At 42.4% G+C, this 18,987-nt stretch overlaps 1 protein-coding gene across 5 annotated transcripts in view; it reads right to left on the reverse strand.

The window, feature by feature from the left end:
• Positions 1 to 18,987, reverse strand: part of usp34 (ubiquitin specific peptidase 34) — a 90,931-nt gene that overhangs the window by 66,359 nt on the left and 5,585 nt on the right. For 3 of the 5 annotated variants that reach the window (XM_088418484.1, XM_088418483.1, XM_088418482.1), the window contains exons 3-22: positions 17,904 to 18,411; positions 13,701 to 13,751; positions 13,070 to 13,219; positions 12,923 to 12,990; positions 11,786 to 11,978; positions 11,625 to 11,686; positions 11,448 to 11,529; positions 9,426 to 9,518; positions 7,344 to 7,469; positions 7,123 to 7,252; positions 6,235 to 6,350; positions 4,968 to 5,276; positions 4,371 to 4,759; positions 3,484 to 3,698; positions 3,207 to 3,325; positions 1,966 to 2,093; positions 1,810 to 1,899; positions 1,634 to 1,729; positions 1,390 to 1,472; positions 1,161 to 1,315 (exon numbers count right to left, since the gene is read on the reverse strand). In XM_088418484.1, the coding sequence (XP_088274610.1) occupies positions 1,161 to 1,315; positions 1,390 to 1,472; positions 1,634 to 1,729; positions 1,810 to 1,899; positions 1,966 to 2,093; positions 3,207 to 3,325; positions 3,484 to 3,698; positions 4,371 to 4,759; positions 4,968 to 5,276; positions 6,235 to 6,350; positions 7,123 to 7,252; positions 7,344 to 7,469; positions 9,426 to 9,518; positions 11,448 to 11,529; positions 11,625 to 11,686; positions 11,786 to 11,978; positions 12,923 to 12,990; positions 13,070 to 13,219; positions 13,701 to 13,751; positions 17,904 to 18,411 (3,163 nt within the window). Of the gene's footprint in view, positions 1 to 1,160; positions 1,316 to 1,389; positions 1,473 to 1,633; positions 1,730 to 1,809; positions 1,900 to 1,965; positions 2,094 to 3,206; positions 3,326 to 3,483; positions 3,699 to 4,370; positions 4,760 to 4,967; positions 5,277 to 6,234; positions 6,351 to 7,095; positions 7,253 to 7,343; positions 7,470 to 9,425; positions 9,519 to 11,447; positions 11,530 to 11,624; positions 11,687 to 11,785; positions 11,979 to 12,922; positions 12,991 to 13,069; positions 13,220 to 13,700; positions 13,752 to 17,903; positions 18,412 to 18,987 lie in introns of all 5 variants that reach the window. The other 2 variants (XM_088418486.1, XM_088418481.1) reach the window with 1 other exon arrangement.

Genomic DNA, 18,987 nt, shown 5'->3' on the forward strand with positions numbered 1-18,987 from the left:
TTCGCGCTCATGTCTATACGCGCATCACTGCTTACGTCACTACAGTGCTGGTCTGCTATCAGTCAGCGTCATGATTCAAAATGGCAGCATTTTAAAGCTTTGTTCTCATGTGAGTGCTTAAAAAAAATGTATGTATTGTGCATTTTACTGCTTAATTCAAACTTAAATTGGTTATCCACGGGTCCCAAAATTGGCCAGGCTACCCTCACTATATGAGACGCAGCAGCAAAATATGAGCAAAAAAAAATATTTTTGTCACGGATAAGCCGCACTGGACTATAAGCCGCAGGTACCATCATCAGATCTTCACACAAAAAGATGGTATATGAAGTTTATAATGGTTTTTTAGTTGTTTAATTATTTCATAATTGTTTACCAACAGCAACACTCTCTCTTTGTTTAGTTCCAACATTTAAAGAAAATGGATGGATGGATCAGTTAGTTAAATAGCAGTTAAAAATCAATACTTCAATAGCATCTTTTTTCGCCTCCCTTTTTTTGGTAATTTATTTTAGTGAACATAACACATTCTACATAATTCATATGCAATCATAAATACATAAATAAAATCATGTATACTGTGTACTGTATATAAAATGTACACATCACAAATTTACCCAAAAAATGAAACACTCATTAAAAAATATATATGTCTAAATTTAATATTATATTGTTTTAACTCTTTTTAAGCACAGCCTTTGATTCACTTCTTTTCAATTTTATTTGATAGTTCTTCCATAAACGTACACCTCGAACAGATACTCACATTTGCTTGCTGGTGGCTAGCAGAAAAACATAACAAAACAAAAACAAAAACAGATAAGCCGCACTGGACTATAAACCGCAGGGCTCAAAACATGAGGAAAAAGTCGTAGTCCAAAAAATACGGTATATACAATTTTAATGTTTTTACCTGTGGTGTTACATTAACTATTTAAAATAGGTTTGGATTGCCCCTCCATACGACGAATTCGCATTACCATCCCAACCGCGGAACAGATTAATCTCGTAAACCGGGGGCCCACTGTATTTGATAAAAACAAGGAAAATGAAACCTGACATTTTGCAAAGCATTCTTTAAAAGAAACCTTGACTTGTTTGCATTCTGTATACATTTATTTGGATACGTCTTCATGACGTGAGGAGCTGCGCAGACATACCTTCTCAAGGAAGAGGTGCTTGTAGGTCTCCATGCCCATGGCGTGCTGATCCTTGCTGCGCACCTGATTGAGGAACCAGTGCAGGGCATCATCGTAGCACTCGGCGTCCTCCACCAGGCAGTGCCACAAAATGTCCACCTGCTCCAGGCTCAGTCCTGAACGCCAGAGCAAAGGTCACTTGCTTGGCGATACTCGAGCAAGCAGAAGCACATGCGATGCGTGGTCTTACTGAAGTGGTCCGGGGATCCCAGAGTGGAGAAGACGCACGTGAGGAACTGCAGCCGCACCTGGACCTCAGCACTGTGACTGTATCTAAAAATCAACACAAAACATATCACTTTTCCGTTGAAGCTTCCAGGCCATGTGTGCTTCCGGTCCCAAAGTCCAAGCCCTCTTCTAGTTTCGACTTTAAGTGAAGTGACCTGACATTTAGATCAGTGATGTGCCGTGAGCTTTTGCGTCAGAAGACTCACAGTGCAAACTTGTGCCGCTGCTGTCGGACTTCCTGGATATAGTGCTGGAGGTTATCGAAGAAGAGCTTCATCATGTGTAGCTCCTTCTCAGCCCACCTGGGCTCACAAACAAAGTAGGCCGGTGCATCTCACAGTTCCATAGGTCTTACAAGACGCCGGCCTGGTCCACTACTCACATGGTGATCCAGTGCGTGTCGTAGCTGGAGCCAAACTGCTGGAAGGTGCCAAATAGCTTGGGCAGGAGCCTAAGCGAGACCACCACAGACCTGAAGGCACAGGCGTTCTCCTGGTTAGCGGCATGCGACACGTGCTTGGCGGCGGCAGGCTCTCACCGATGGTGCGCCAGGTTGTCTAGGCACCCCTCGATAAAGCGCATGCGGATCTGCCGATCGGTGAACCAGCACACCAGCGAGCACAGCAGCTTCTCAGCTTCGTTGATCAGACCCTCCGAAAGGTGGCTCTGAAAGGCAATCCCATCTGCGTCACTGCGGCGGCTCAAATGCTGTATACCCTGACCACGGCAATTTCACGCTCCAACATTAACAATCAGTGTGATATGGACAAAGGCGATAAATAAATAAATAATGTAATTCCCCAAATAAGACGCACCTGTGTATAAGACCCACAGCTAATTTGGGGGTCAAATTCTGGTATTTTCTATGTTAGCGTGTATAAGACTTTTGCAACAATGTCAAAACTATAGCAAAACAGCGGACAAAGGCAATAAATAATTAATGTAATTCCCCAAATAAGACGCACCTGTGTACAAGACACTAAACAGAATCTCGCCTTTTGTAAACTAATTTTTTCTTGTGTTCCTATCCGTAAGTTAAATATTTGTTGCGCCTCAAGCTAAGCATCTTTCACATTTCCCACAATGTGGCCGGTCAGTGAACTCATAGCCCATGCGGTCAATGCGCTCTAAGGCGTTGTTTTTTTTTCTTTCTATTTCATCGCACATACCCAAAGCTGAGCAGCATCTGTGTTTCACCAAATTTATGTGTGTATATTCAAAAAGACTGTAGTTAAAAAACCAGTCAAATAGAATATCTATCGGTGTTGTCCAACAGAGGCACTTGGCTGCATACCTTGCCACTCTTAAATATATCAGCTGGAGACATGATAATCTTTACATGATTCCTCTCCATTTTGGTAATATTACTTTGTCTGAAGGCTGGACTTGGACGTTGGATAAGTCTGCTTGCTTCTTTTCTTGAAAATGATGCTGTAATAAACTCAGTGAACACTAGCTGCTGTTAGCTGCAACAGGCACTTTGTTGCTAGCGGCCAACGGATGTCCACCCGATACAGTAATTGTTATAAGTAAGAATAGGCCGTGTAAAAATGCACATCTGTGCATCAAAAGGTGGCTTATGGGGCGGACAGATCAATCTTCCTCCAATGGTGTTGAATAAAAACAAACAAAACAAACAAACAAAAAGGGTTCATTTTTAAGTTATTGTTTATAGGATGCATCCATACTTTTGGCCTTCATTTTTGGGGAAAAAGGGTGTCATATTTGGGGAATTACGGTAAATGAAACAAACAAACAACGACAACAAAGGGAGCGTACAGCGTCATCGTCCTGCACCAGGTCCCACAGCAGCGTGTTTCCTTTCTTGCAGACGTTGTCCAAGTTAACGTCCGTCGCAGCGTGGCCCCCCGAGTACTGATGCTTGTGCACGGCCTGACCTGAACACAAACACAAAACCTCTCAGTCTGGACAACACTCAATAATCACAAGGTTGCTGATTCGCCATCAGGCAGGTTTCCCTCTTTTGTGCAAAAACGATCAATGAAGAATTCTGTACAAGTGTCTATTTCCTACAGTGTTTGGCGCCTTTGCCCACCTTGCACTAGTTGCTCGTGGTAGATGGACGCCAGGTTAGGAAGGTGCTGCTGCAGATGCGAGCTGAGCTCAGCGTGCGAATTTATCTGGACCAGCTCCTCCTCGCAACCCGACTCCTCGCCGTCAAAGTCCGCCATGTTCTTTTCCGACTTGGCGCTGACCTGCGAGCTGCTGCAGCTCACATCGTCGGCACTCAGCATGTCCTCCACCGTGGGCCTGCGAGCATACACGCCAAACCAGGGCAACGGTTCACATAGAGACACACATACAAAGGCAAAAAATTAACACCTTGACAGAAATAAAACGGACAAGTGCAAATATACATCCATTCACAAACACAAAAAAACATGCAAAAGTCTACACAAACACACATATACAGTAAAAAACAAAGACAAACTCAAGCTGACAAAAATTAGAAAAAAACAAAACAAAACATGGGACAATCATACACACACATATGCAAACAGACAAAGAAGCACATGAATTCATGACCAACTAACAAAAGTCATCTTGTTTTTTAAGTCATTATGAACAAGTATGATTTTAATCAAAGAAATAAGTGCAAAAATAATGCATACTGATTTTACATGAAATTGAACAAACTCAAAACTCATAGCTTGGGCAAAATTTGCTTGTAAGCCACAACAGCAAAGTCGGCATGTATTGTAATTAATTGCAAAACCACCATTTCGCCATTGAGTCCATTTTCAAAATGAAATGCTTTCATTTATTGCCCAACGCTACACATACAAGCACACATACTTGCACACACAGAGACAAAAAGATCAACACGACAGGGAAAAACAAAAACAGAAGATACACACAATGACACATGCAGGCTGAGATAAAAACAAAACACAAATAAAAATAGCGGTGACAAAGACTTACCCTTCGTGATGATGGTGGTGGTGGTGGTGGTGATGGTGATGATGGTGATGATGATGATGATGCTGCCGAGGGCCAATGAACCGGCGGCAGTTGAAGATCTCCCCACCAATGGCCTCGCCCAAAAAGTCAGCAGGCCGGGCCACGCAGGGCGGCTCCTGGGGACCCTGACCTCCCTGGTGGGGGCTGATGTCAGGCGCCTGCAAGGTCTGCGCCGACGAGGACGCCACGCACGTGTCCATCATTCTCATGCGACTCTCCAAGGAGGTGGAGGCGGCGGCCATGATGGCTGACGTCTCCGGGCCGAAAGGGAGGACTTTGGCTTTGGCGCCCTCACCCAGGGCCTCCCCCGCCTTCCTCTTGCGCGACTCCACTTGCTCCCGGGGGTCCTTCTGTCACATGAGGGTGGATGTCAGTCATGACTTGCATATAGTCTGACTTACATAGGCAATTTTTGGACTGCAGAAGAGTTTGCCTGCCTTGCACTTGAACAAACATGACTGAGGGGAACTCCAAACACCATTAAACCGGCACCATTAAAAACACATTTTAAATGAGTAAAGTGTTGTGGGCGACAGTGGGGAGTAGGTGGCAGCCCACCTTCGCCTTGTGCGGTCCGCCATCGGCAGGCACCTCCTCTTCGTCCTCGTCCTCCTCTTCATCATCGTCCTCGTCTTCATCGTCATCCTCCTCCTCCTCCTCGTCATCCTCCTCATCCTCTTTCAGGGCCTCGCTGTCGGCCATGTCGTCTGAGTGGACATCGCTGGCCGGGCTGCCGGCCGATTGGCTGGCTCTGCTGGAAGCGGCCTCGTTGCTGGAGGCGTCGCTGCGGCCGCTGGTGCTGCCCGGCCCACTGCTGCATTCCTCCGCACTGTTGGCAGTCTCGTCCGAGCTGCCCTGCATCGACTCCTGGCCACAGCAACAACAATCTCCACACTTTAATTCCCATAGGAAAGGCAGTATTCAAACTACAAAAAAGGTATCGTTAGCTCATCTATTATGATTACATTTGGGACCCGAAGAACGGGGATTTTTTTTTTTTTTGCGGCGGATGCAGATTTCGTTGTTACAATTTCGATAAATATGGAGATAACATTTCAATAATATCTGAGGAATAAAATAACTTTCTTGGTCCCCAACACACACAAATGGTAAAGATATGAATTAGTAGCAGAACATTTGACCGGTTTACAATACTTCTTTTTGCTTAGAATTTGTTTAACTTTCCAATAGAAAGCAAAATGTGTATAAAGGGAAGAAAATATTTTAAAAGAGCTATTATTGTCTACTTAAATTGGCTGTCTGACTAGTCTAGCTTTTGATGATGTATATTAATAATCATTTAATCGCTTCATGACAACTGGTCGCAATCTTTGTAGAACCTACTGAAAATAATTACATATAGAATGTACACTTAACTATTGTAAAAGCTTCCATAATAAATACAGGAAAAAAAAAACAATGGACTGTCAACACCACAGTTCCAGCACTATTAAAGTTTTTAGAGAAATAAAGTTTAAAAAGCAACAGTAATTTAGGCTAGTCAACTTGGAATTCTTTTGAGATTTCTTTTATGAAACAAACTATTTTCAAAAGGCAAAACCAAAAGTAGTGGCCATTTCAACCAGATTTACCATTTAGAGATATTCGAGAAAAACACACCTTGCTAAAGGTAGTCTCCAAATTCGACACTCACTTCTGTTACTCACTGTTTAGACATTAATGCCTAGATGTGAAGTTATTATAAAGGAGGACTGCAAATTTAATCTGTTATGATTTAAATTTGTATCAAAGCATGACTTATTTAGTGCTGTACCATGACAAGCCATCATGAAAATCAGTGTTAGTGTAAGTGAAGAGGAGAAACCTCAGTGTCGGAAAGCCTCTGCTGTCCACGCTTGCTTCCTGCCATCATCTGCTCGTCCATGTCGCTGCCGGCGCTGTGCTGCGTGTCGCTGCTGTCAGGACTGGCGGCCGCAGAGCCTGAGCCAAATAAGGTGGTAAACCGAACATTATGCTTACATACAATGCGCAGCAATGTGGACGTACGGCGCCGCTTGGCAAATTCAAATTCTTGCATTTGAGTACTCGACTAGTCACATCAAGCGCCACGTTCAGCAACAAATGTTGTTTGCAATTCTTCACATGTCTGTGACTTGTTAGCTCAACTCAAAAAAGAAATTGCTGTTAGCGTACGATAAAACTGTAGTTTATATCGTGTATCAGAAAATATTTAAATATTTGCTCATTTACAACATCAAACTAATTCGTGAAACAAACAAATTCTTCTAAGTCAAATATATTCTTGATATGTCCTATGTGCCCCCACTAATCTGAACATAGGCTTCTGATTAATATTGCATTTGTCTAATAGGAAGTACAGCAAGCAGCAAAATCCTGCTGTTTTTATCCAGCTTAGGGGGTGGTCCTTTTTTCAACTCACTGTCGACTTAAATGACATCGCTGTAGGGCGGATGCAGTTTACAGCTGCCCTGCAGTGACGTCACGTTTTCAGTGCTGGGTGCTCAAAAAAAAAAAAAAAAAAACATTGTTTTTGTCATCGTGTCACACATTTCTTCCCTTCTGTGCAAGGACGTTGAACATTCGACATTTAACTTTCAACCTTGATGCGTGTGGTCTGTCAGACAAACAATTTTTGAAGCTTCGCATGCTCCACGGCTAAAAAGAAGCAAACATAAGCAGTCCTTTGGCCACAGCGGCCGCTCACCGGCATTGTGGCGTGCGTGGCACTGACCCTTCTTGTTGCCCATGGCCATGTTGGTGTTGAGCAGCGACGCGAAGGAGCTCTGCTTGGAAAGCTGGGCTTTAGCGGTCAGGGCGTTGTTCCACAGAGCCTTGATGAGCATGGAGGCCAAGTAGAGCGTCTGCAAAGCCACCGCAGCCTCCGTTTACAATACGGAACACGACTGATTTGTAAGTTGGGGAGAACGCGTGTTCAGAGACGCTCGCGGGTACCTGTTCAGTGTGTGCGCTGGGGTGCAGACTTGAGACCAAGTTGAGCACGTGGCGGAGGGGCACCGGTTCCAAGTTCTTGATGAGCGAAGGGAAAAGGTCGTGGATGTAGCGGCTGCAGTGCTTTAGCTGGGACAGGAGCATGAGCTTGGTCAAGAAAACTGCTTTGCAACTTGGGCAGCACCATTTCCAAAAATATCCCGATAGCAAGAAGATCCCCTTCCCAAGTATTTCTTCTTTAAATCAAGCAAGCAATAACGTATATTGGAAAAAACCAGAGGTGGGCACTTCGTCAGCACTGACAGACTGTCTGTCAGATGGATGCCCGTATTGCCGACGGACCGATGAATGACGGGAATGCAGAAAAGAAAAAAACAAAACAAAACCAAACAAACAAACAAAACACAAAAAAACGCCTGCACATTAAAAATGGCAGAAGAGCAATTTTCATCAGCCACTGTAATCGTCTGCCATTATAGGTTCGTCAGCACGACACACCCCTTTTTGCTGACTGAACTAAATTTAAGCCAACTTGGATGTTTATCTGCTATATTGCTGCATCTTTATGGTACTAGTTGCAATCAGCCTGCAGTCAATGTGACAATAGCCACTTTACAGCACCACCAAGCAGTGGAGTAACATATTCAGTTGAGTGAATAAAGTGGGTAGGTTCAATTCACTATTTTTCATTCACAGCTATAACACAGCTCTGTTTTTCACTCCTGGTTTCAGTTTTTTTTTTTTTTTTTTTTTGCTGTTAAGAGCATTCTGGGAAACCAAATTGAATTTGCATTCTTTCTCTGATTGGCTGTTGGCCAAGAAATACAAGATAGGATTTTTGTTTTATAATGAACGGGTTAGCCATGGGTCCCAAGATTGCTCGTGATGTGAATGCGAGAAGTAAGAAAATGATTTATATGAAAACAAAGCTGGAGATAATCAAGAAATATGAAACTAGCCTAGCCCTGGCTACCCTTACTAGGGAATATGGGCATAGCAAGCGCCTCTCAAAGGTAAATAACTCCTTTCTATATTTTTTACTTATGTTTTCTGATTGTATACATGCATGTTATATATACATAGCACTTACCATACTATTTTGGTACCAATTTTTAATATGTATGTACAATTTTGACGTTTTTACCTGGGGTTCTAAACGCATTAGCTATTAAACATACAGTAGGTTTAGATTGTCCGCCATACAGTGAATTCATCTTACAAGCCCAACCGTGGAAGAGATTAATCTCTTAACACGGGGGCCCACTGTAGGACACTTATTTACCTAAATCTTAAATGATTAAACCTTATACATTGTACAGTAAGTGAGCAGTTCCCCCTTAGCCTTTGAAGTCTCGCGCTGCAGCGGTCATATTAGCAGCGGCCCGGGCGTTGAATTAAAGTCAAATCTGTACATGATCAAACATGATTGCAAAGAAGAGTTTACACTTGAAATACCATTTTATTATAAAAGAAATCTAGGTAAAACATTCCCAACGGTCTGGTGAACGTTTACAACAATTACAATTCAGTCTGGCTTCAAAAGATGACTGACCGCCGATGACAGAAAGGAGGCGGGGATCTGACAGCTGTCAGAGCAGCAAAAAAAATGTATGTTGCCCACCTCTGTAAAGAACAATATTAGATTATTCAGACTTATTGTTGACTTATTAAGTCAGACTTGTGCTAAAATTGAAGCAAATTAGCAGTAAATGAATATGTAAAGCAGTTTCGCTGTTTCTTGCGCATTCACTCTAACATCTTCCCAAAAGTTGACCAAACACGTGTGCCGTAAACAAGTCAGTTCGCCAATAGTAGCAATAATGCAAATTAATCCGTGCGTTTATCACTTCAACTTTACCTGTTTAATGAGAGAATGATATCTTAATATGTACATTACATTTGAAAATTGCTATTGTCTGTATGGTACCCTCCATTTGAATTGGTTTAAGCCCTATTTTCAACGTATTACATCCAAAAATATTTGACTAACCAAGCACAGCGGCACCTTGGCATTTGACCATTGTTCTTAAATTTGAGTGTAGTAACACAAGAAAGAACCTGTCTTCCCCCATTTTTTGCTTCTACCTGAGCTGCAGCCCAGATGCAGTCCAAGTGCTGCGTGCTGAGTCGGCCCTCGGCAGCCAGAAAGTTAAGGATCACTTGGCACTGTTTTATGATCTGAAAAAAACACAAGACAAGATGTGGGCGGAGATGAGCATCATAACATTGAGCAGCTAGCATGAAGGTTCCAAATTCTTATCATATCCTGATTCATATTGCATTTTTTAAATCAGAATTAAGACAAATTAAGACCACCCAATGTGACAGACACTTTTTGCAGCTCTGCCTTTTGCTGTCGATTGAAAGTGATAACAAATAGCCCTCGGGCTCACAGAGCCGCCTGGCCCACCTGTTTACTGGGCTTTAGTCACGAGAGGTAGATTATAGCCCCTTCGGGACCAAACAGCCCAGGAACGCTAAGTTCCTGGTCGGGGGGGGTTCTGGCTTCAAAGTTCCCTGTGAGCGGCCCATAGGTTTGTGATTATACAGAGGGACAGCAAATTGGACTGACACGAGGCAGGGGCTGAAGATGAATTACAAGCAGGATAGTGAACTAAAGAAATTGCCACACATTGCATGAGAATGGAGCCTAATTAGCGTTTGATTAGTAGCTCTGTTAGCTTGATAATAATACGTTTATACGTACATTATTTGAGCTGTTCAATCTGTAAACTTGAGAAAGGGAAAGAGGAAGCTTCTCGGATTCCCTAAAGGTAAAACCGTGAGTCAGGATTCTGCTGCCTTCCTACTAAATAGCACGTAGTCAAGTCTCCTCTCTATTTTTATTATTATTATTTATTCAAAACAGAAAACAAATGTAAATAAAAGAAAACACCATACTATTCTTTTTGGAAGCTTGCATCGTGGAGAACTTGCCGGAGGACACGAAACACTTGGCTAAGATTCTGCGTACCCAAGCGATTTCCAGGTCTCCCCTGCATGTGTTTGAGATGCAGAGCTTTCAGGGAAGTGCTTCCACGGAGTGGGCTACAGCTGTGGCGGGATTTCTGATTTCTGATTCCTGACATAAGTCTGTTTCAGTCGGACGTGAACCCACTGCACTTACTGCGTGCGTGATCAAACGGCAGTTTGCTTCAACAATGAGAAGTAGAAAGGGGGCAAAGTCGCCAACAGATGCTTTTGCCGATGCCCACCTTTGACTGGCGTTTCAGCCTCCCTTGGCATGTTGTTTATGACAAAAAGCTATACCTTAAAAAGAATATACGGAATGAGCAACAAACGTAGTGGATTTCTGATTCAGATTGCTGAAGCAAAGCTCCTCTGTGTTGTTGGTTTTTTGTTTTTTTTTCTCTCCAAAACTCCACGTCACAAATGTGCTAGCTCATGGTGGGCATTCTGTCAGCAACTCGCCTATTCTTGTATTTGAAGCAAATTAGAGTTACATATCCTATTCTCCATCAATACACAGTAGAGTCTGTTCCAGAGCACCCATCCACCTATCAATTTTCTCTCCTTGCATTATTTCAAAATATTGAACTGGCCACGATGAAAACGAAGCGTAGTGGCGGCTGCTGACACCGAAACAACACCCCCCCAAAGTTCAACCAACCAATCAGCGTTAGTTAGCACAGTTAGCAACCCCCTCCGAGCTACCCAGGTACAAAGCCGAGGACACTCGTCGCAACTAGGATCTCAGAATGTTTTGAGTAGAGGTTTAGCGGAACCTTCCCTACCTGGAAGGTTTTGTGGTGTGAACGGAAAGGGGAACTCACGCTACCAGGGTACAGCGGAAAAGTTCCTGCGGTGTGAAAGGAGCTTATGGTAGCCTGAGGGCCTTTGACATTAACTTAAGTTGACAGCAGGGGACGGTACTGCATAAAATGTCAACTTCATGAGATGGCTAATAACCTGTGGATCAGTCTTCCCAATTCATATGCACAAAGATGAAGGGAATCAGTATAGTAGGGGCCCATAGATCATATTATAAAAATCGAAAACAATGTTGGACCTGTCTTCTACTTTATAGGCGAGCCAGACCGTCGGCGCTATAGTTAGGCAGGATCTATAAAAACATTAGGATCTCACCTCAATGTGCAAATTAGGTCCAAAAAGGTGCTCAATCACATTGTTGTGTATTAACCAGTCAGCTAGATCTTTAGCAATCGACCTGAAACCAAAACAAACTCAAGGTCAAATTGTATCAAAATCGGCATGCATGATACAGATACACGCATGCATGATACAGACACACGCACGGCTTACGTTTCAGTGTCGGACACCAGAGACTCATTATTGCAAACGTCGTTAAAAGTGTGCAGCTGGTTCTGAAGGGGAGAACATTTTTCTTTATAGCAATAGAAAACACTTTTTTTTTTTTTTTTGGGTGGAAGAATCCCACCCCAAAAGAACATAAAAAGACTGACTGTGATTTGGCTGAGTCCGGCCAGCCGCATGGTGAGCGTGGGCGACATGAAGTACTTGAAGGCCAGGTCCAAGCTCTCCTTGTCAAAGCACAACGCGCTGTCCAGGGGCTCTTTTACTGTGCTCCACATTAGGTCGGCCATGTTGCGCGCTGTGCTCTGACGCAACTCCTGGTCCGACAGCTGGCACAGGTACCTGAGGGGGCCGCACGTCAACACCCGCCGATTTCATATTTTAAAAAATTGCAATTTTCAGACTGTTTTCAGATCAGTAATTGTATAACTCCCAAATTGCTGAACGCTGACCCCGAGCACTTTGTAAAGGCTGATGTCCATCATTAGCGTGTCCCATTGATGCCTGTGCTAAATTGCTCAGAGGTAGCTATCCCCTCCCCACGCCACCCCCTTTTTTTTTTTCTTTTAAATCCCTGAAATACATTTTAATTGCGTTACAATCTTGTGATTAATAGCCTGGAGGTGGTTTGAGACACCTTTCTGTGGAAAGTCTAATTGGGTCTTTCCTGACTGCATTTCCATTAGCATGACTCTAATTTGACTTACGTTTGAGCAGCTAAAGAATTTAGTTCTGGGAGAAAGAGTAGCGTAGACACAATGCTTTTTTCCCCCCTAGGTCATAGCTGCTTAGTGTGACCTGCCCATGGTAGCACACCACTGATGGGAGAGCTTGGGGAGTAAGAACCATTTAAAAAAAAAAAAAAAAAAAAAAAAAAAAAAACTACAGCTTTTATGTTCTTGAAATTGTGCTGTCTGAAAAGGCATGCACACGCAGGTTGAGAGACTCAAACATATGAAGTCAAGGAGTGTACATGCTCAGCCTCAAGGCACATGAGGAACCACAGCATCCCCAGACAACTAGCAATTAGCGTAGAAACTAACTGAGCAGTCTCCATTCTTTAAGATTCACGATGTTCAATCACTGCTTGTCAGTTGCATTTTCTCGGGTCATGCGAGGAGAGGGCTGTTGCTGGCAAGGAAACGGTTGCCATGGTGACAGTGGGCCTACCTAGCAACAAGCGTGCGGCACGCCAGAACGAAGAGGAGTGTGGCGCGTACACAGAGGCTGTGAGACTAGAACGTGCAGAAAAAGTGGACCAGAGAAGAGATCGGCTGCGCACTCACCGTATGACGTAGGAACGGAAGGGGATGATGTGCTGCATGACCGCCGGAATATGAAGCCATATCCGGATCTGAGGGCACGCGCAAAACAAGCGACAAAGATCAGAAGTGGAAGGCAGGAAAAAGGGCGCGCCCAAATCTCGTCCTCACGTTGGACACGATGGTGATGAAGGCGTGTGCGATGGGGAAAGGGAGGTTGTCGGGCGTGGCGGCCTGGAAACACTCCTTCATCAGAGACAGGCCATGCTTGCCGCAGAACAGGCAAACGTAGCGCAGAAGGTGCAAAGGAACCTCCACATCCTGAAAACAAAAAGACACTTTTACACACACACACACACAAAAAAGATAATTTCTTTCTCTGTACTCGCATACGGTCTGCGATTTGTTGCTAAGCTTATTATCAGAGTGAATAATATGAAAGAATAAAGACAAAAAGTAGCAATCCAGCGAATATGCTTCTCAATCATCGATGGTCTTATAAAGTATTTTCAAAATTTTGTTTTTGCACAATACGCATTTGTAATAATTTAAGAAAGATATTTTTTATTTCTCTTCTTTCGAGGCTCTAACGCACTAAGTACTTTTAAATGTTCTACTCTTAATTACAGTATGTCAACCATATTGATTGATGATGTGTATGAAATGTGAAAAAAAACAGGGATTCTATTGTTTCATAGCTAGTCTAAACAACAAAAAACCAAGTAGTCATTTAATGGCGTTAAATTGCTGATTCAACTACAACACAAAGTTTTGCTCTACTAATGAAAAGCATTAAGCTTACATTCATGTCACAGAAGGAGCCCAGGATGCTACTCTCATGAGCAGATATGTCCTAAAAAAATAAAAATGGTACTATTAGTCACACTGTTAGGAAATACAAAGTGTACATACATTAGAACATTGGAGGAAACCTATAGTAGGGGTTCTCAAACTTTTTGGAGTCAGGGACCTCCTATTGGAAATCAAATTTTCCAAGGATGTCTTAGCAGAAAAAAAAGAGAAATAATTTAAACCAAACATAAATGCCCTTTTTGTTCACCAACATACGCACTTTGACAACAAATATGTTACTTTCAGCAATAGCAGAGTTCAAATCCACCTTTCTCTGGCCAGTGTTGGGAGTAATGCATTACAAATTATTGTGATAACTGTAATGCCTTACTTTTTGCTGTAACGGAACTTGGGATAACTGGTTTCTGTGCTAAGATAGCAATAGTGCAGCGTTGACAGCACAGTATTGACCACTTGATTGCGACATTGAAACGTGTTTTTTTCTGTCAGATGAATACTGCCGCAAAGCGAGTGGCACGGAACGTAAAAAAAGAATAAATGGGCTGTAGAAGGAAACATTGGCTCTGCTACATTCCAGAAAAGTGAACATTTTCAGCAATGCTCTCCTTTCCAGGTCCACTGTAAAGTGCACAACAAGCTCACCCGCCACCCCTTGTGCAAATAAGTGGATAAGCTAAATGCCGGCAGTTAACTCCGAAAGCCTACCGAATAAGCATAGCGACACGATATTTCGTGTTTGGTGTGAATGTAGCATTAGTATCGACTACAGCAGAGATTAAAGCAGCAGCAGCAAACGACAGGACAATATACAATGCGTACACAAGATAGACACACTCCCATTACTTTCAGTTCGTTAGAGATAGACAAGAAGACAATAATCATTAGGTGCACTTTGGGAACGAAACCTAAAGAGATGTCCACTTTGTGAAATAGGAACTGTGCAGTGGACCCCCAGTCTACGAAATCCCTCCCTTACGTTTTTTTTCATCTTACGATGAATTCTGCAATGTTTTTCGGCTCTTCATGGTATTTTTCCCACTTTACGACAAAAACAACTGTCATGACCCAAGGGTCCCAAGATTGCTAGTGATGTTAAAGAGAGAAGATGATCATTTATATGGAAACGAAGCTGGAGATAATCAAGAAATGCGAAGAAGGCTAAGCTAGCCCAGTCTAGTCCACCCTCACTAGGGAATATGGCCATAACAAGCTCGTCACATAAAGGTAAATAAATACTTTATATTTTTTTATTTATGTTTTTTAATTGTATACATGTATATTATATATACGTAGCACTTACTATACTATTTTGATACAATTTTTGAATACGTATATTACATTTTGATGTTTTTACCTGGGGGTTTTACATGCATTAGCAAATTAACATAGGTTTGGATTGCCCGCCATACGGCGAATTCGCGTTACGATCCCAACCACGGAACGGATTTATCTCGTAAACCAGGGGCCCACTGTAATTTGACAGACCATTTAGACCGGTGCCATGGTAATGTGTAGTTAGAAAAAAATTATTATTATTTTTTTTTTTTTAAATTAAAGAAACATGCGGAGGATTGCACTCTCTCGCTGAGGGATGACACTTCCACCTCAAGATTCGTGGCGGAGATATGCTCTTGCTTTCCACAATGGATTCACTAGCATTTTGAAACTTGTCAGCAAGATCCCTGTCGCAACTAGCAAAGCATTCACTGTAAAACTGCTTTTAATAATAGTCTGTAAATAGTTCTGGTCAATATGTATAAAGATGAAGCATACAAACGCATGTTAAAGTTAAAACTGTACATTAATACAACAATGATGTAGCTAAAGGTAGCCCCACCGAAAAACCTCTGTCCCGAATCTAGCCGACTGAACTTAAATTTGGGTATTAACATTGAAATTGTGAAATGCACTAACTGTTTTTGCCTCCAGCATGAACAATGGACCATTATGCTGCAAAGCTAAGTAATAAAGGGATTCAAATACAAAAAATATTTAGTATCTTGTCTTTAAAGGTTTACAATACAATACAGAAGAAATGATTTGTACTGGTTTTAAGCACAAGCCAATCTTTGTGTAATGAGCGTAATGAGATACATTTAGAATGGCAAATCAATATTTCCAGTTATGGTAGTGAGAGTAATATAAAAGTAAATCAATAGTAGGGTTCAGTAATACATTACATTTCAAATACAGTTAATATTGTAATGTAATGGATTACTTTGAAATGACAGAAATAAGTAATAAATAATGTATTACAGTTGTGAATTAACTTGCCCATCACTGACTCCGGCCTTCCTGTATGGAGTTTGCATGTTCTCCCAAAACCTTCGTGGGTTCTCTACGGGCACGCCGGCTTTCTCCCACACTCTAAAAACATGCATGGTACTGTACATGTACTAGATACACTAAATTGTCTTTAGGTGTGATTGGGTGAATGAATGGTTGTTCGTTTCTGCGTGCCCTGCAGTTGGCTGGCAACCAGTTCAGGGTGTGCCCCACCGACTGCCCGAAGCCAGCTGGGATAGGCACATGTAAGCCTGCAACACTTGCGAGGATAAGGAGCTCTAGCCAAAATAAAAACTAAAAACTTAAAAAAAAAAAAAAAAAGGGGGGGGGTCTTTGATGAGGATGTGGATTATGTGAGTCTATTTGACAAATACTAAAATTATTCAATTTTTTAAAAATATAGAACAGTGGACAACCCGCCATGAGACAATAATTTGTTCTGGATTTGGGATCGTAAGGCGAAATTGTTGTATGGTGATCAATAGAAACCTATGGTAATTAGCTAATGGGTGCAAAACCCTGGGTAAAAACATAATTTTATATACATATTAAAGAATTGTAATAAAATAGTATATTAAGTACTACTTATATATAACATACATGTATATAATTAACATTATGAATAAACAATTGATAAAGGAAAAATGAAATTTTATTTAGCTTTGGGGTGACGAGACTCGAGCTAGTTACAGCTGTATTCCCTAGCAAGGGTAACGATGCACTTGCTTACTTCATGTTGCTTGATTATCTCCAGCTTCATTTCCATAATAAATCATCTTCTTATTTCTCCCTTCAACATCACTACCAAACTTCGGACTCATGGCTAACGACTGAAAAGTTTGAATTAAGCACTAAAATGCACAATAAAAACAATATTTTAAGCACTCACACAGGATCAAGTCTTTACTGAACACACAGCGAGCAAGCGAGAGAGCGAGAGAGACATTATTGTCCGGCATTGTGGGACGGATTTCGGCCAACGGCATATTGGCATCTTAGTGACGCTGACCTATCGCAGACCAGCATCTTAGTGACATATGCAGTGACGCATATGGTGACATATGAGAGTAGTGTGAGGCTAGTGACTCGCAAAGTCATACGCACGCACACTGGGTGCCAAGTTTGAATTCTGGACTTTGGCTGCGCAAGAGAGGTAAGGGAGGGAAAATGCCGTAGCAAGGAGAGAAAAAATAAATTAATAAATAAAAATCGCATTCCACTTTGTACTGTGAAAAAAACCTAAGCTACGGACGCCGGAACCCGGGTGTCCACTGTAAACTGGTTAAAGTGGTTGCTTTCTTGATGTCATGAATACATGTGATTTAGTAGATGGTAAATAAGTAAAGTAGTAAGATAGTAAATTGAAATGCATTCAAATATTGAGGATATGATTTTTCATTGATAACCCAAATTATTTTACGGACCCCACTTCACTTTGAGAACCATTGGGCTTTAGTATAATTATTCAAGTAGATCAATTGGAAAATGATTATAGATACAGTAAATACATAGGAAATGTTTTTCAGAAAGCCAATTGCTATCTTATTTTTTTTTTTATCATTTTAACTCTTTCCGTGCCAAAAGGCAAGCCGCTGATGACATGCTGATCACAAGCTATCAAGAGCAACACTCCCATCAAATGGGCACATTTCATTACTACAGTGCTCAAAAGGCTTAGAATTAAGAGGAGCGCTGACCGATAGTCTCGTCAATATTGATAAAAGAAAAAAAATGTAATCACTGGCAGACAAGTATTTTACATGATGAAAATTCCTGTGGAAAGAGCTAACAGCTCGGAAGACAAACTGCAATTTCAGGAGCTGGTCATGATCTGCGCCTGCTTATGTCTTGAGTCTGTATGCCTGTAAGCCATGAATTGCGCTTGTGTGTATGTTTGTGCGTTCACCTCAATGGTGGGGTGCGTGTTGTGTTTGTAAGCAGTGTAGAGCGGAAACTGGATCTGGAAGATCTTTGCGGCGCACAGCAGAAGCTTCTCTTGCTCGTCAGTGCTCCACAAGCTCAAGGCGTCCCGCTCGTGGGCATCTTCGGACCCGCCCCCGCCGCCCTCTACGGGCTCCGCATGGATCTGGGTTTCGGCCCGCTTCCGGTTCAGGTCGCTGTCCGAAGACTCGACATCCTCTTCCGCCGAGTCTCTCTCCACGTTGACAGGCTCGTCCTCACCAGGTGAGGCGGGTTGCCGAGGGGCTTCAGGCAGGGCCCGTTCGTCATTGCCGTCACGGCGGTGATGTTGGCCGTCGGTCGCCTCCGCCCCCTCGGGGGTGTCGTGGCGGCGGAGCTGGCACAGCCGGTCCCTGAGCCCGCTGATTTGTCCGACCACCAGGTTGATGAGCGCATACACCAGCTGGTTGAAGACCTCCAGGTGCTTGTACTCCTTGAAGCAGCACAGACATTGTCTGCAAGAAAAATAGTGGCCCATCAGTTGTCGTCAAAGCAAAAGTAGCAACATGCATCAACCACACACTGAGAAGTCACAGTTGCACCTCTACGAAATGACGTCATTCATCTATCTATTTTTTTCCCACTATCAACTCATGTTCGCCAACACGGAGTATGTTGGAATAACTGCCCCGTAGGACATTGGTGGCTATTCTTAAAGGGACAGTCCACTTATTAGCTATTTTCAGCATTAAAAAAATATATATTTTGTCTGCAATACAGTACTTTGATGAGTTAGTGATTTTTGTGCATACATTTAACGCTTTCAAAAACACATTTTGCCACTTGCTGCAACTGAAAACAACATCACATTTGCCCAAGACTCCGGTTACGACCACACAACTCAACTTGTGAAAATCACATGACCAACACGTGAGCCGTGAATGGTCATTACTCCGGCCTTGAGAGCAGGTATTGTTATTTTTAATCCACAGCAAGTAGACAATTTGTATTAAAGGGTCTTAAATTGTAAATGAAAAATAATGATCAAATGAATCATTGACAAAATATAAAGGTGTTACTGCTGAGAATGA

The sequence above is a fragment of the Hippichthys cyanospilos genome, chromosome 7 (genome assembly GCF_059441005.1).
Source record: "Hippichthys cyanospilos isolate Australia breed blue-spotted pipefish chromosome 7, RoL_Hcya_1.0, whole genome shotgun sequence".
NCBI lineage: Eukaryota > Metazoa > Chordata > Actinopteri > Syngnathiformes > Syngnathidae > Hippichthys > Hippichthys cyanospilos.